Raw genomic sequence first — 13782 nt, 5'->3', positions numbered from 1 at the left:
ATCAGATTTTCAAATAGCTTGCGTCCTAATTACATAAACACGGAAAGCCCAAACCACGTCCAGGGAGGCCACCTCCAGAGAAGAGTCAGGAATGGAAAAGGAGGATACCACAATTAACTGATTAATATGGAAACGGGGAACGAGCTTTGGAAGATAGCCAAAGCGCGTTCTGAGAACCTCCCGATCCGGGTGAGAGATAAGGAAGGGAGATCAATGGGATAATGCACTCAAATCAGAGACTTGCCAGGCCGAGGCAATGGCGAGTAAGAAGACAGTTTTCAGGGTAGGTCAACAGAGGTCCACTGTTTAAAAAGGATCAAGGGGAAGAAGCCTTAAGGGCAGTCAACACCAAAGCCAAATCCCACATGGCCAACGGAGGAACGAACATTGTTGAAGGTGAAGCACACCTTGTAGAAAAGTCTGAACATCCAGTAAAGAGGCAATTTTCTTTTGAAAGAGAACAGAGTGGAGACACCTGAACCTTAAAAGAAGAAAGCCGAAGGTTCAAATCCAAAACTGCCTGCAAAAAGGACAGGATCCAAGAAACAGAAAACCCAAGGGTTAAGGTGGAGGACCACACGCCAATCATAGTAGGTCTGCCAGACTCAGTGATACATTTTTCCCACTGGATGGATGTCTCAAGAGCAACCCCATCAAGGCGAGATGGCAGGGGTACAAGTGCAGACAAAGACCCCGAGACAGGACGTCCAGCTAGAGATGGAGACGCCACGGGCTGTCTACGGACAGAGCAAGAAGGTCGGCATACCAAACTTGATGTGGCCAATCTGAAGAGACAAGAATTGTCGTGCCACCCTCCAACTACAATTTGCAGAGGACCCGCGGGGATCAGAGAGATCGAAGGACAGACGTAGAGGAATGGTAGGGTCTATTTGACGGGTAGGGGATCTACCAGAAAGGCTCTCGGATACCTGGTGCAGGAGCAGTACAGAGAAAGCTTGTTGTTGGGACAAAAGGCTATCAAGTCGATGTCCGGACACCCCCAGCAAATCACCAACATCTGGAGCACTTTTGGGTGAAGAGACCATTCGTCCAAGTTCACATCCTGGTGGCTTAGGAAGAAAGCTTCCCAATTATGGAACCCCTGGGAATTGAATCGCTCGGACCAATGAAGAATGCAGCTCACTTCCCTTATGGCCCATATGCTGTGGGTTTTGCCATCATTGTTTATATATGTGACAGCCGTAGGATTGAACCTGGACCTGCTGGAGAAGAAACTTAGCCTGACACAGGGCTTTTGTAAACTGTGTGAAGCTCCAAGATGTTGATCGGGAGTAAAGCTTCCTTAGTTGACCGTCAACCCTGAAAGATCTGAGGGCAAGTTACAGCCCCCCAACCCCGAAGACTTACAATGGTGGTAGAAAGGACCCAGTCATGGATCCAGAAGGGATGACTCTCAAGGAGTAGCGCATTTCCCGAGACAAGAGAACCCGTTGAAATCGAAGATGACGGTTGGTGCGGGTCCATCAGGAGAGAAGCTCCAACTACAAAGGCCTGGAGTGAAAATGGGCGTACTGCACCATGTTGAAGGTGGATACCAAAGTGCCCAAGATCTGCATGCAGGAGCAAACGGACACCCTGAGAAGATGAAGGAAACAAGAGTTATGGTAAACTTACCTAGATAACTCCTTTTCTTCAAGGTCCATAGGGTCCACAGGGAAACCATGGAGATTATGATGGTTGGAAGACCAGGCACCAAACAGTTAAAGCTTTGGCTCCCAGAATGTCCCAGGTCCTCCTCCATATATACCCCGCCCCTAGCCATAGAGCTTCAGTTTAGTTAGCAAGCCTAAAGGCATGAGAAGGAAAGCATAAAAAGGAAGAAAGATCGTACACCAGAAACACTCTTACACCAGATGAGGGAATCTGACCGGAAAAAAAAAAAACACCCAATGAAGCCAGGTGTGTCAGGGTGGGTTCCGTGTGGACCTCGAAGAATAGGAGTTTTCTAGGCAAGTCTACCATAACTCTATATTTCGTCTTCGGGGTCAATAGGGATCCACAGGAATACCATGGGAAGCTCCTACAGCAGTTCCCCTAGGGTGGGGGATGCTCCTGAGCAGAAAGGAGAACTCATTGACCAAAGGAATACCAAACTCTGTAATAGATGCGGGCAGAAGCAGGCTTCCTTGCCCTAAGCATCGTCTGAATACCCAAACTAAAAAATCCCTTTAGCTTTGATGGCGTGGCTTTTGATATTCCCATCCTAAAGACAGACGGGGCAAGTCCGGATGTTGGCAGGGACCCCCCTGCGTTAGCAGATCCTGCCACAGAGGAAGAGTATACGGACTGTGACAGACTCTGTATGTCAGTGAACCAATGACGTCTGGGCAAGCTGGAGCCACCAGTATTACTATTCCACCTTCCTGCTTGAAGTTCCTGAGAACTCTTGGAAGCAGGAAAATTGGAGGAAAGAGATAGGCCAACCTGAAGTCCCATCTTACTGTGAGTGCGTCCACGAAGGCTGCTGATGGGACTCTGGACCTGTACCCGTACCTGGGGACCTTGTGATTGTGACATGACGCCATGAGATCTCTCTCTGGTAGACCATTTGTTTATCAGGAGCTGAAACACTGCCGGATGGAGCGAACACTCTCCAGTGTGTATGTCCTGGCGACTTAGGAAGTCTGCTTCCCAATTGAGTATTCCCGGAATGAATATTGCAGAGATGGCCGGAAGATGACGTTCTGCCCAAATGAGAACCTTTGTCACTTCTTTGATGGCCGCATGACTTCTTGGCTACCTCAATCATCAAGGAGGCACAACAGTCGTCACGTTGTCGGAGTTGATCTGGACAGATCTGCCCTGAAGCAGGTCCTGTGCCCTGACAAGTGTTTTGTATACTGCTCGCAGTTCCAGAATGTTTATTGGCAGATGACTTTCTTGATCTGTCCATCTCCCCCTGAAAGGTGTGACTGCCCCGCATCTGCGAAGACTGGCGTCCGTGGAGAGGAGCACCCAATTTGGAATCCAGCATGGGCGCCCTTTGTTTAGATACTCCTTTTTAGCAACCACAAGAGGGAGCAACGAACCTTTGAGATGAGAAAGATCATCTGGGACCGTATTGAATGATTCTCTCCAGGTGGAACGGATAGTATCAACCTTTGCAAAGGCCTGGAATGGAACGGAGCATAGCCCACTATGTCGAAAGTCGATACCATTAATCCCAGCATCTGCATTGCTGACAGAATACATACTCTTTGCCTGCGTATCAGCTTGTGCATCCACATTGATAATGCCACAATCTTGTTCTTTGCAGAAACACCCTTTGTGCCTGAGAATCTAGCAACGCTCCCAGATGAATCATCTGCTGTGTTGGAGAAAGTGATGATTTCTTCCAATTGATGGTACAGCCGTGCCTTTGTAGGCAGGCTATGGTCAGCTGAAGAGGTTGTTGCAAGATCCCCGGAATCTGTGCCAATATCAGAAAGTCATCCAGATATGGCAGTATTCTGACTCCTTGACGTCTGAGACAGGCCGTCATGACCGCTATTATTTTGATAAATACTCGGGGAGCCATAGAAAGGCCAAAGGGTAGAGCCTGAAATTGGTACTGTTGCTGAAGGACAGCAAACCTCAAAAATTGCTGGTGGGATGGGATAATTGGAACATGCAGATATGCATCCTGAATATCCAGGGAATCCATGTAATCTCCGGGCTCCATAGCCAAAATAATTGAGCTGAGAGTTTTCATGCGAAATTTGGGAACATGAATAAACCTGTTGAGGGTTTTTAGATTCAATATAAGGCGGCATGCCCCATTTGGTTTCTGGACCAGAAATATATTTGAATAGTAACCCCTTCCCTATTGAGAAACAGGGACTGGAGTTATCACCCATACCTGCAGCAAAGAGTAAATTGCTTCCTGAAAAGCCAAGGCTCTGCTCACATCCGATGGAGGCTATGTGGCAAAAAAAACCTCTTGGGGGGTTTCTACTGAAAGTGAGGCATACCCCTGAGAGACCACTTCTCAGACCAAGGCATCTGTAGTTGTTTGATGCCAACAATCTGCAAACTGAAGAAGTTGGCCCCCCACCCTGGGATCCTCCAGGAGGATGCCTGCTCCATCAGGCCGAGGGCTTATGGTCTGGCTTAGAAGCTGAACGTCTTGTCTGGCCAGACCCCTTAGTTTATCGTTTTGACTTACAAAAACTATTCGGCTTGGAAGAAGTCTGTCTTTTGGTTTTCCACTGAGGACGAAAAGACTAAAAGAGACTTGCCTAGTTCTATTATATGACGTAGATGGCCAGACCTGCTGACTTTGACGCCGCCAGAGTAGAGATTATGCTATCCAGCTCTGCTCCAAAGAGTACCTTTCCATGAAAAGGTAAGACTTCCAGCGCCCTTTTTGATGCTGTATCAGCTTTCCAAGATCTTAACCATAGGGCTCTACGTGCAACTATGGATGCTGCTACTTAGAAGTGAAGATTCTAGCATCCACTGCAGCTCCACCCAGATAGGAAGCTGCTTCCTGTATATGGGAGATATTCATCATCTGTTCTCTGGTAGCATTTGGTAGGGAATTTTCCAATGCCCCAATCCATTCTTCAACTGCTTTAGCTACCCAGGCTCCAGCTATAGCTGGACGGGTAACTGCTCCAGATGATGAAAACAAAATCACCTTAAAGACAAGAGTCAATCTCTTTATCTGCAGAATCCTTCAGAAAAGAAGCTGATGGAACAGGCAATGTAGTTTTTGATTAAATGCAATACATGAGCATCCACAGTAGGAGGTACCTCCGACTTAGCGCATACCGAAAGTGGGAATGGGTATAACAATTTTATTCTCTCATCAACATAAAATCACTTATCAGGGTTTCCTCATGCCTCCTCAATAAGCTCAGTGAGCTATTCAGACTCAGGAAATACCGTTTAAACCACCTTTCGGTGGTGATTAAACATTGGAGGGTTCTTACTAGGAGTTGGTTCATCATCCTGAATATCTAGGACTGATCTAACTGCCCTCACCAAAGTAGTAACATCCACAGTAGATGGATGATCCTCCTCTCCAGAAGTAGATCCTGGATAGAAATTCTGTGCATCATCAGACTCCTCTGATGAGGTGTCTGAATCCATATGTTGAACAGACTGAGATAAAGACAACTTACGTTTAGGTGCTTTAGTCACTACAGGTCTGTTAACATTAGCTAGCGCCATACTCTGACTAAATGGCTATCAACATCCTTAATAGAGGAATGCCCATGAGGTGAAAACATATATGTGGACACTCCACCCAAGGAGGCATCGTTGGAGTAGCCAAACGATCCACCACCTGTATCATAACCTGGGACAAATAAGCAACCCAAGATGGCTCTTGTCTAACAACAGGTAAACCGGACGGGCGAGATGGTTCTTTATAACAGACAACACACAAAACCTCCTTTATGTCCTGTGAGATCACATATGCTGCACATGAATTACATGAAGCCAACACAGGTGGCTCCCCCTCCTGCTTCCCTTTATCTTTAGACATGTTTAAAGTAAAGGCAACAATTGCAAAGTAATGGGACAGCCTTCACAAATTCTAAATGAAAGTGATGCACTCAGAAAGAAATAATAGCGACAGTTATAATTGAAAGATAGAAAGAAATCCTAGTCAGTCAGTAGCTAGCACACAGTACAATGCATATGTAATATAATTACAATGGGCTCAAAATAAACTGCAGCAATGCAAAGTAATAGTAGGATATAGAGCACTGTATACCTTGACCAAAGGAGAGGTATACAGGTAGACTGACCCAGACCCTCCTGAGACCAACAGCTACCAGGTGCACTCCACTCCATGGACCGTGAGAGTCTCATACACGTGGGGGGTAGGCGGAGCAACCCAGAAGCACAAAACCTATTTATCAGGACTGCATCAGGGTCAGGGGAGGAGCTGCCGGGGGAGCACCTACCTCCCCTATGCTGCATTAGCCAACGGGTACGCTGGCCTCGTGGCAGCAGATAGGAGTCGGCTGCCGATCCCCGGTGTCAGACGATATGGCCCCGGCTGGTGTAGTAAGGACGCGGACAATCCCTGGTACTTACAGCAGCGGCTTCTGTTGTGTCTCTACACCGCAAGCAAGGACTTCCGTGCGCGACTCTCCACAAGCGAGGAATACCCCTTTCACACTGCCAGCAAATAACCCGGGATATTGCACATGAAACATGAGCGACCCAGCATTTCAACTAGGGTAACGAGCAGGGTTGAACACGAATTCAACCCGGCTCACAGTACAGTGTAAATGGGTAACCCAGGTCGAGACGACCTGGGTCCTGTTCACTACATGGAAGAGCCGGCGCTTGGAGATGATCTTATCTCCTAGCACCGGCTCAGCAGAGATGGCATCAACATCATCGACCCAGTATTATTGCCAGGTCGGGCCGCCAGTCTGAAAGGGGTCTTAGACCGGGTCGCATCCGGGATCAAAGCGCATACAAATCCCAGGTCCAACCAAGGAATTGCGATGTGAAAGGGGCATAACAGAGGTTAAGTAGTGAGAACACAGCTTAAGAATAGCCACAGGTGTAAGAGAAAAAAACAAAAAAACAGTACTATATAAACACTGGCACACAGACAAAACATTCAATGCTGGATAATGCAAATACTTGGTAATAACTGCTTAACAATCAAACCCAAACAGGAGAGAAGGGAGCATGGTACTATAATCTGATTCCTAGTTGTGAGGTATAGGGGAGGCAGGAGCCCATATCTTTCTCTCTGTGCAAGGCAGGCAATGTGAAAATGGCCACCTAGCGTATGCAGAGGGGAGGAGAGAGGAGGAGGAGCAGCCCTGTTGTGGATAACCTAGGGCAAGAGACACGTCAAGGGATGGGGGAAGTAGCTGGTTTTTCCCCCCATCTGGACGACCCCAGGGAATGACTCCACTCAGAAAGAGCGCCCGCTTCCCTGGTGGCCTAGTACGGGTGCGAGACTACTGGACCTCACTGACAGGGCCTGCCTCCCTGATCGGCGGCAATTAACAGACAAGATGTGGCTCGCTGCAAGCAGAGAGCTGCCTTACCTGTCCTTGGCTTTACAACTGTGCCTTGTCTCCGGTCTGTGTGAGCAGGAGCCAGCCGGGGTCACTGACCCCACCACCATTGCCCTGGCCCCCGAAACAGGGAAGGTGGAGCGGCACTGTCAATGACACTGACCTGCTGCACGCTAAATCTAAAACAAAATAAAGATAAAAGAAGCTAAATAGAGGCTACTGTAGCAGCCCCTAAAAACTATCCCACTCCTTAGGGACCAAACTAAAAATGTGCCAGGCTGGATATCCCGATATTGATCCAGTTTTACTGGCAGTTCCTCTGTTGGTGTACCTCTATCAGTGGAGCATCTACTCCTGCGCTTCTGGAGATCTGTGGTGAGCTGTTTGTGCGATTCCTCCCGGCTATTTCACCCTTGTCTGTGTGTCCGAGTCATCTGCCTCCCTCCTCTGGTTTTCCTGCTTCCATCTCTGGCTCCCGCGGCTGATCTCTGCATGTCCTTACCTGTGAGTCGCCTCCGGATGTCTTGAGAGTGAATCCTGTGGTCCACATCCTCTTTGGCTCCCACCTGCAGGTGTCGGTGTTTGGGGTGTGCGGTGTGCTAGCCGCTGCCATCTTGACCCCAGACTTCATTTTGAGTGCTCCACTGGTCTTCCTGCTGCTCCGACGCTCCTGGGTTGCAGTCTTCCTCTCTGATTGACTTACCTACTGTACTTTTGCGGTGCCTTTGTATATATGCTGCCCCTGCTGTGACTTTCTGATGATCTCAACATCCTGAGGACACCTTCAGGTACGGGTGGCTATTTTCCAGTTAAGTGATCTATACTTGCTCCTGATATCCCCTGGCTGTTACCTGGTGTGGCTGTGTACCAGGTGCCCTTCCAGTTACTATTTATCTTGGACTCTGGTTATCCGTTCCGCTCCTCAGTGAGTTCTCTGGTTGTCCATTACCATCATGGCTCCTCTTCAGTTGATCCTTCAGGCTCTTATGGACTCTAACTAGAGACTTGTGGACAGGATTGGAGAGTTGCAAATAGATCTCTTCCTTGATAATCATGTGGATGAGCCCCTGAACCCTGACTCTGACGTCCTTTCCCCTCAAGTTCAAGATCAATTACCCACTTTGGTGCTCCAGGTTCGATCCAAGGTTGTCTATCACCTTGCCTCCGGTCATCAAGATTCTGCTCTAGTGAGTCTAAAAATCCTTTTTCCATTTCCAGTATTCATGATGAAGCTTTGGGATATATTATGCAAATGTTTTTTGTTTTTTTGTGTATTCTCCTGGGTGATATGTGACAGATTGTTTTATCTAATTTTTTCCCTGCAGGAGGCTAAAGCCTGGCCCGATTAGACCTTTGGAACTTATATATTTGTCATAATGTTTTATTGCTTTATATGGCATTTTAATTTATTTTTTTTACACTGTTATGATTTTATATATCTTGTTTTATTTTTATTTTCTTTATTTGTATATGTCTGATTGGGAGGAACTCCATATTTCTTTTAAACGGGAGAACTGGGCCAGCCATGTTTTTAGTAATTTTTTGTTAGTTGCCCCTGTCGATTATGTTTTTTTATATCCTTTCATTAGGGTTGGGGGGTATGGGTTCTTAGATAATTAGTTTTAGTTAGGATATTTAGGGGGTATCCAGGTATGCCTAGGTTGGGTTAGGTTATACAGGGTCGAGGGTTATGGGAAGGTTTGCTTTGGATGTGTGGTTTTTTTTTTTTTTTGTGTATTTGTTTAGTTTATAGGTAGGGATGGGCTGTGGGCTATAGTAGGCAATATTTTGGATATACATATTTATGGTGGGTGTATAATATTTGTCTTTTTTTTTGTATAATTATTATACTATGTATATTGTATGAACCCCATTGTTGTTTTGATTTCCTTTTCCTGTGCGCACACGAATGGCGCCTTTGGGTGTTGCCTGATCATCTGTCATTATTATGGGGTATTTGGTAAGTATTTACCCTGTAGGTATTGTTATTTTTATTTTTTATTATATCCTATGTCTCATTGGTTGCTCATCTAATTTCTCTACTATATGTGCCTCTGTATGCAGTTTCATCCTTACCATATGCATGTTTTCCCTACCTGGGTGTAACATTTTAAAAATGTAATAAAAATACTCAATTTAAAAAAAAATAAAAAAAGGTTCCAGGCTCCCCTGTTCCACTCTATACGCATGGTTCCCAGCTATAGGGTAGGTATTACACTAAAATGTTTTTATGAAAACACGACTGGACATATTACACACACACCTGCTCTCACTGAAACAGAATTATAAAAGAAGCAGAAGAAATCATGCTACAGTATAATGATAAACACGCAGTACCTCCCAGTGGCTACCTGAGAACAAAGGGGTGGAGGGTGACTCACCTCTTTGTCACTGTAAGAGATATTTCGAATTTCATTCCAAGGGAAGGAGGTTTTAGGGGTCAGTCTGTTTTCAGGATCATAAATATGGAGTCCTAGAGCATCTACCCCAAGCAACAATTCAGTGCCTTTCTTATTCTAACATTGAAAATACAGGAACAAAAGAAGATATAGACTATATAGAAAACAGGAATAATTAAAATAATTTGATATTAACTTTTATAAGTTGGCTGCAGCAAAGTTATATATTTATAAAAGGCAAAAGCATGGAACAAAAGAACAGTATGAGAAAATACAATGGGGCAAATTTATAGCATATGGATTTATAATGGCTTAGGGATTCTCCACTAGACTACTGCAACCTCCTCCCATTTGGCATCCCTATTCCCATCTCGATCCTCTCCAATCCAACCTTAACAGTGTTGCGTCACGCCTTTTTATTTCCAACCACACTGTATCTGCCTTCCTTTTTCATCAGGCCGCACACTAGAATTGCTTCACTTACAGTGCAATTCAAACTGGCCCAATCCTCATCCCCCAACATCACTAACCTAATCTCCCTCTACATACCAGTCTGCCTACTTCCCAACTGATTATCTCTTCCCACTACCACCTCCAGGACTTCTCCCACGCTGCTCCGCAGCACTGGAAATCTCTCTTCTTATCAGACACTCCCTCTCTCTAAAGGTTCAAAACCAATTTCTCTATCAAAACTAGCTCTCCTCCTAAACCTCCCCACACTAACTAAACCCTGTGCCATTCATGTCTTACTGTTCCTTCTGTACAGGGACAGGACCCTAATCTCTCCTGTAATCTTCATTTCCTTTCATATGCCATCATTTCCTATCCCTTTCTATTATTTTTGCAATCAATCAATGGCACAGGTCAGCACTAGATTTAAAGCTATAGTAACTATGTATGCAAAGATGTGTAGCCATTGACAGCTAGGTATATGCTGTTTATGTCCTATTATGTTTGTACTGTACATTGATATGAACGTTCTACAGCACTGCGAACCCCTTCTGATGACAAACAATAATGAATATAATAAATATAATGGAACCTCAGAACTTTATGGTTGTTCCTGTATCAAGTACAAAAAAATAATAATAATTATTATAATAAATCGTAAATAACTATTGCTGCTCAGTTATAGACATATATGATCTCCAGCATAGAGAAAGAAGGTCCACTCTGAAGGGTTATTTTGTACATTTTAGGCATTAGAGCAAAAATGAATATTATCCAAGATAAAATTTCATATGCATATCTGCCATTGACAACATCCTTTCATTTTCTCACCCTTATGAGGAAGTAATTTACTCCATACATCTCTGTATCTTGTGCTATTTTCAGGTATTCCATTTCAGCCTCATCTCTGTTAAAGAAAAAGAATATAAAAACAGTAATCTGATTCCAGGGGTACTTCTCACATAGCGCCCACATTTAAAAAGCCATATCAGCATCCAGCTCAGTGGTCGCTGTCCTACCTGGTGCGTCCACGATGCTCTGCATACCAAGCAGTGATTCTTTCTTCCCACATCTCTGGAGTCATCTGATAAAGGTTTATTACCTGATTAACACAAGCAATCAAGAAGAGTGTTAATAACATAATGAAAGTCATTAAGCTTGTAATTCTATTTCGTGTAAGTAAGTGCACTTTGCTTTCCCCTAGTATATCAATATACGCTACTCTTAACTGTATACAAGAAAGGTTTGTTTTCTGCCAATATGTAAATGAAATTACTTATATACATATTGCTGCTTACATAAAACTGTAGGAGTGGCATTAAATTATACACCTTTTCCATTGTCGCAATAACCCATGTTATTGCCAGGTCTACTCAAGTCGTGGCTCAGTGGAAAAGGGTCCCAAGAAAATAGCCGAGGTCCAGTGACCCGGGAATCCAACCCAGGTAGTGACCAGGGTTGGCCATGGGAAGGACCCAGGTTAAGGGGCAGTGTAAGAGTAACCCGGGTTGGACAACCTGGGTCCCGCTTACAGCATGGGGTGATACTGATTTCCTGGATCTGGAAAATGAGGTCATCTCCAATCGTCGGCAGAAGAGTTCGACTGCACATGGGTACAGTGTGAACGGCGCCAACACGGTTGGGAAGAGTGTTCCAAATCCCAGGTCGGACCGGGGATTTAGGTGGAAAAGGGGTCTTGGATGGAATTATTTCAATTTTATTTGAACATATACAGGTTTAGTCTCACATATCCAAATCCTCCGAAATACGGATTTTTTTTTTTAAGCATGCCTGAAAGAGTAAAACCTTTGCTTTTTGATGGCTCAATGTACACAAACTTTGTTAAAAGCACAAAATTAAAAATAAAGCATAAAATTACCTTCAGGCTTTGTGTATAAGGTGCACATGAAACAAATGAATATCATGTATGTACACAAACTTTGTTTGAGCCACAAAATTATTGAAATTATTGTATAAATGTATCTGTAAGGTGTATATAAAACATAAATGTATTCCTTGTTTAGATTTGGGTCCCATTCCCAAGATCTCATTATGGTATGCACATATTCCAAAATACCCCTGGTACCAAGCATTTCGGATATGTGAGACTCAACCTGTAGCATACAATTCAGCTAATGAAATGTAACTTTACGTTCACATAATTTAAAGAGTCCATTTAAACACTGCAAATTAAATATGCAGTATAGATTAAATTAAATGTTGCAAGATCTGAGTTTTAAACTAGAAATATTGGTTTTTACACATGGACTAGTCCCGAATTAATATAAAATGCACATTGTAGTCAAAATTATGTAAAGAAATGGCTCATGCTCACCCTCTTTGGAAGTAGCTCCTCCTCAGCCAAGAACCCACGTTTATGTACAGAGGCATCATAATCACCATACTAAGAGATAGCCAAACAAGAACAAGACATTAGCTACAAGACTACGCTTGCAAGCAGGCAGGGGAGGACTAGGCATGTCTTAAGATCTGGCAAAATGTTAAAAAATAAATAAATAAAGCAAAAAAAAAAAAAACACACAACAACTTTCCACAGCAGGGTGATCTAAGAATCACTTCCCAACCTTTAGAAGCAAGTACCAACCACATACATAAATAGCTGGGTTTGTTTAACATTTGCATCATTATCAGTGTGCATCTTAAGCTCATACACAGTTAAAGGTATGCTCCATGAGCGATATAGTTAAGTGTTTTCCCTGCACTGCCGGGCTCAAGTTAACAACATCGTTAAAATTGATCATACACACGGAACGATATCGTTAATAATATCGTTCAGTGACAGCACCCTCCCTCATCCCTGTACATGCAGAAAAGACAGACAATGAAAGACATAGTTAACGATCCGCGGAAGTGCAAATAGTTAATATCGTGTAGTGTGCATAACACAAGTGTTTTAGTACCCCACAACCCCGGCCCCTCCAGGCGACTACATTTACAATTTTTTGTCAGTAATTTCAGTTGCACTTCGCACATGCATGCCAACACCATGCTCTTACTGTACTTTAGCTATGCTTGTACCTCACTGCCCGTGTCTGCATGCCCATTCCTGCCCTGGTTCCCTAGTCGTATAGTTACAGGTCAGGTGTTGGCGTGAAAAGCGATGTGTATGCGCACTCAAAAAATGCAACTTGCAGTCAAAAAGCCAGAAATCATGTTTACTTCTTAGTCTGAATAAGGCCCATACTGTGCACATTAATCTGCAGTGATGATAGATAGCTCCTATCTATTATCTATGACTGATCGACAGTCTGAAGGTAGGCATTTAGTTCGACAGGTTCTGAATGTCGACATGGTCATTAGGTCAACCACCAATATGTAGACCTGGGGTGGTGTCTGATGATAATATCTACATTAACTGCTACTGGCAGATGCTACAGAGAATTTTAAGAAAGTTTTGAATATTTTCCTAATAAAAACAGAATACACTGGCATGAAGAACACAATATAGGGCCGGTTATTCAATTATGGCCCGCAATCTGCAGTTAACACAGGCGGTGCAAACTAAAATCCAAGTTAAGTGCCCCGACCGTGCTATCCCATAGCTCCGGATCCTATGGGATAACGCGCATTAGCGGTAACTTTACAATGGGAGGAATATTGGTTATAATTGAACAGCCCTGGCTGCCACCCTTTTCCTGGCGCGGTAATTAGACGCGGGGAATTGAATCCGGCCCATAGTTTGTTGATAAAGGCAATTGACCGATTGCAAAGTTGGAGAAAGGAATATTGTTCTTCCCTATAAAAGGCATACTAGTCTATTATAAGGGTTTTTTTGCCTGTATCAACTAATGTTTTTGAGGATATGGTAAACTTGAAGGACATATTTAATTTCAACCTAAATTTTATGAGGTTGAAATCATCCTATTTAGGTATATTTTGCAGTACATTTAAATTTAGAAAACTGCTGGATAGAGAAA

General features: G+C 44.0%; 1 protein-coding gene across 4 annotated transcripts in view; it reads right to left on the bottom strand.

Annotated features, from left to right (window-relative positions):
- NF2 (NF2, moesin-ezrin-radixin like (MERLIN) tumor suppressor) overlaps positions 1–13782 on the bottom strand; it is a 116783-nt gene that overhangs the window by 83569 nt on the left and 19432 nt on the right. For all 4 annotated transcript variants that reach the window (XM_088443531.1, XM_088443529.1, XM_088443532.1 and 1 more), the window contains 4 exons: positions 12180–12248; positions 10864–10946; positions 10676–10751; positions 9377–9511 (listed from right to left, as the gene is read on the bottom strand). In XM_088443531.1, the coding sequence (XP_088299657.1) occupies positions 9377–9511; positions 10676–10751; positions 10864–10946; positions 12180–12248 (363 nt within the window). The remainder of the gene's footprint in view (positions 1–9376; positions 9512–10675; positions 10752–10863; positions 10947–12179; positions 12249–13782) is intronic.

Source organism: Taudactylus pleione, unplaced genomic scaffold (genome assembly GCF_031769625.1).
Source record: "Taudactylus pleione unplaced genomic scaffold, aTauple2 ptg000330l, whole genome shotgun sequence".
NCBI classification, from domain to species: Eukaryota; Metazoa; Chordata; class Amphibia; order Anura; family Myobatrachidae; genus Taudactylus; species Taudactylus pleione.
This window is presented reverse-complemented; position numbering and strand designations above follow the sequence as displayed.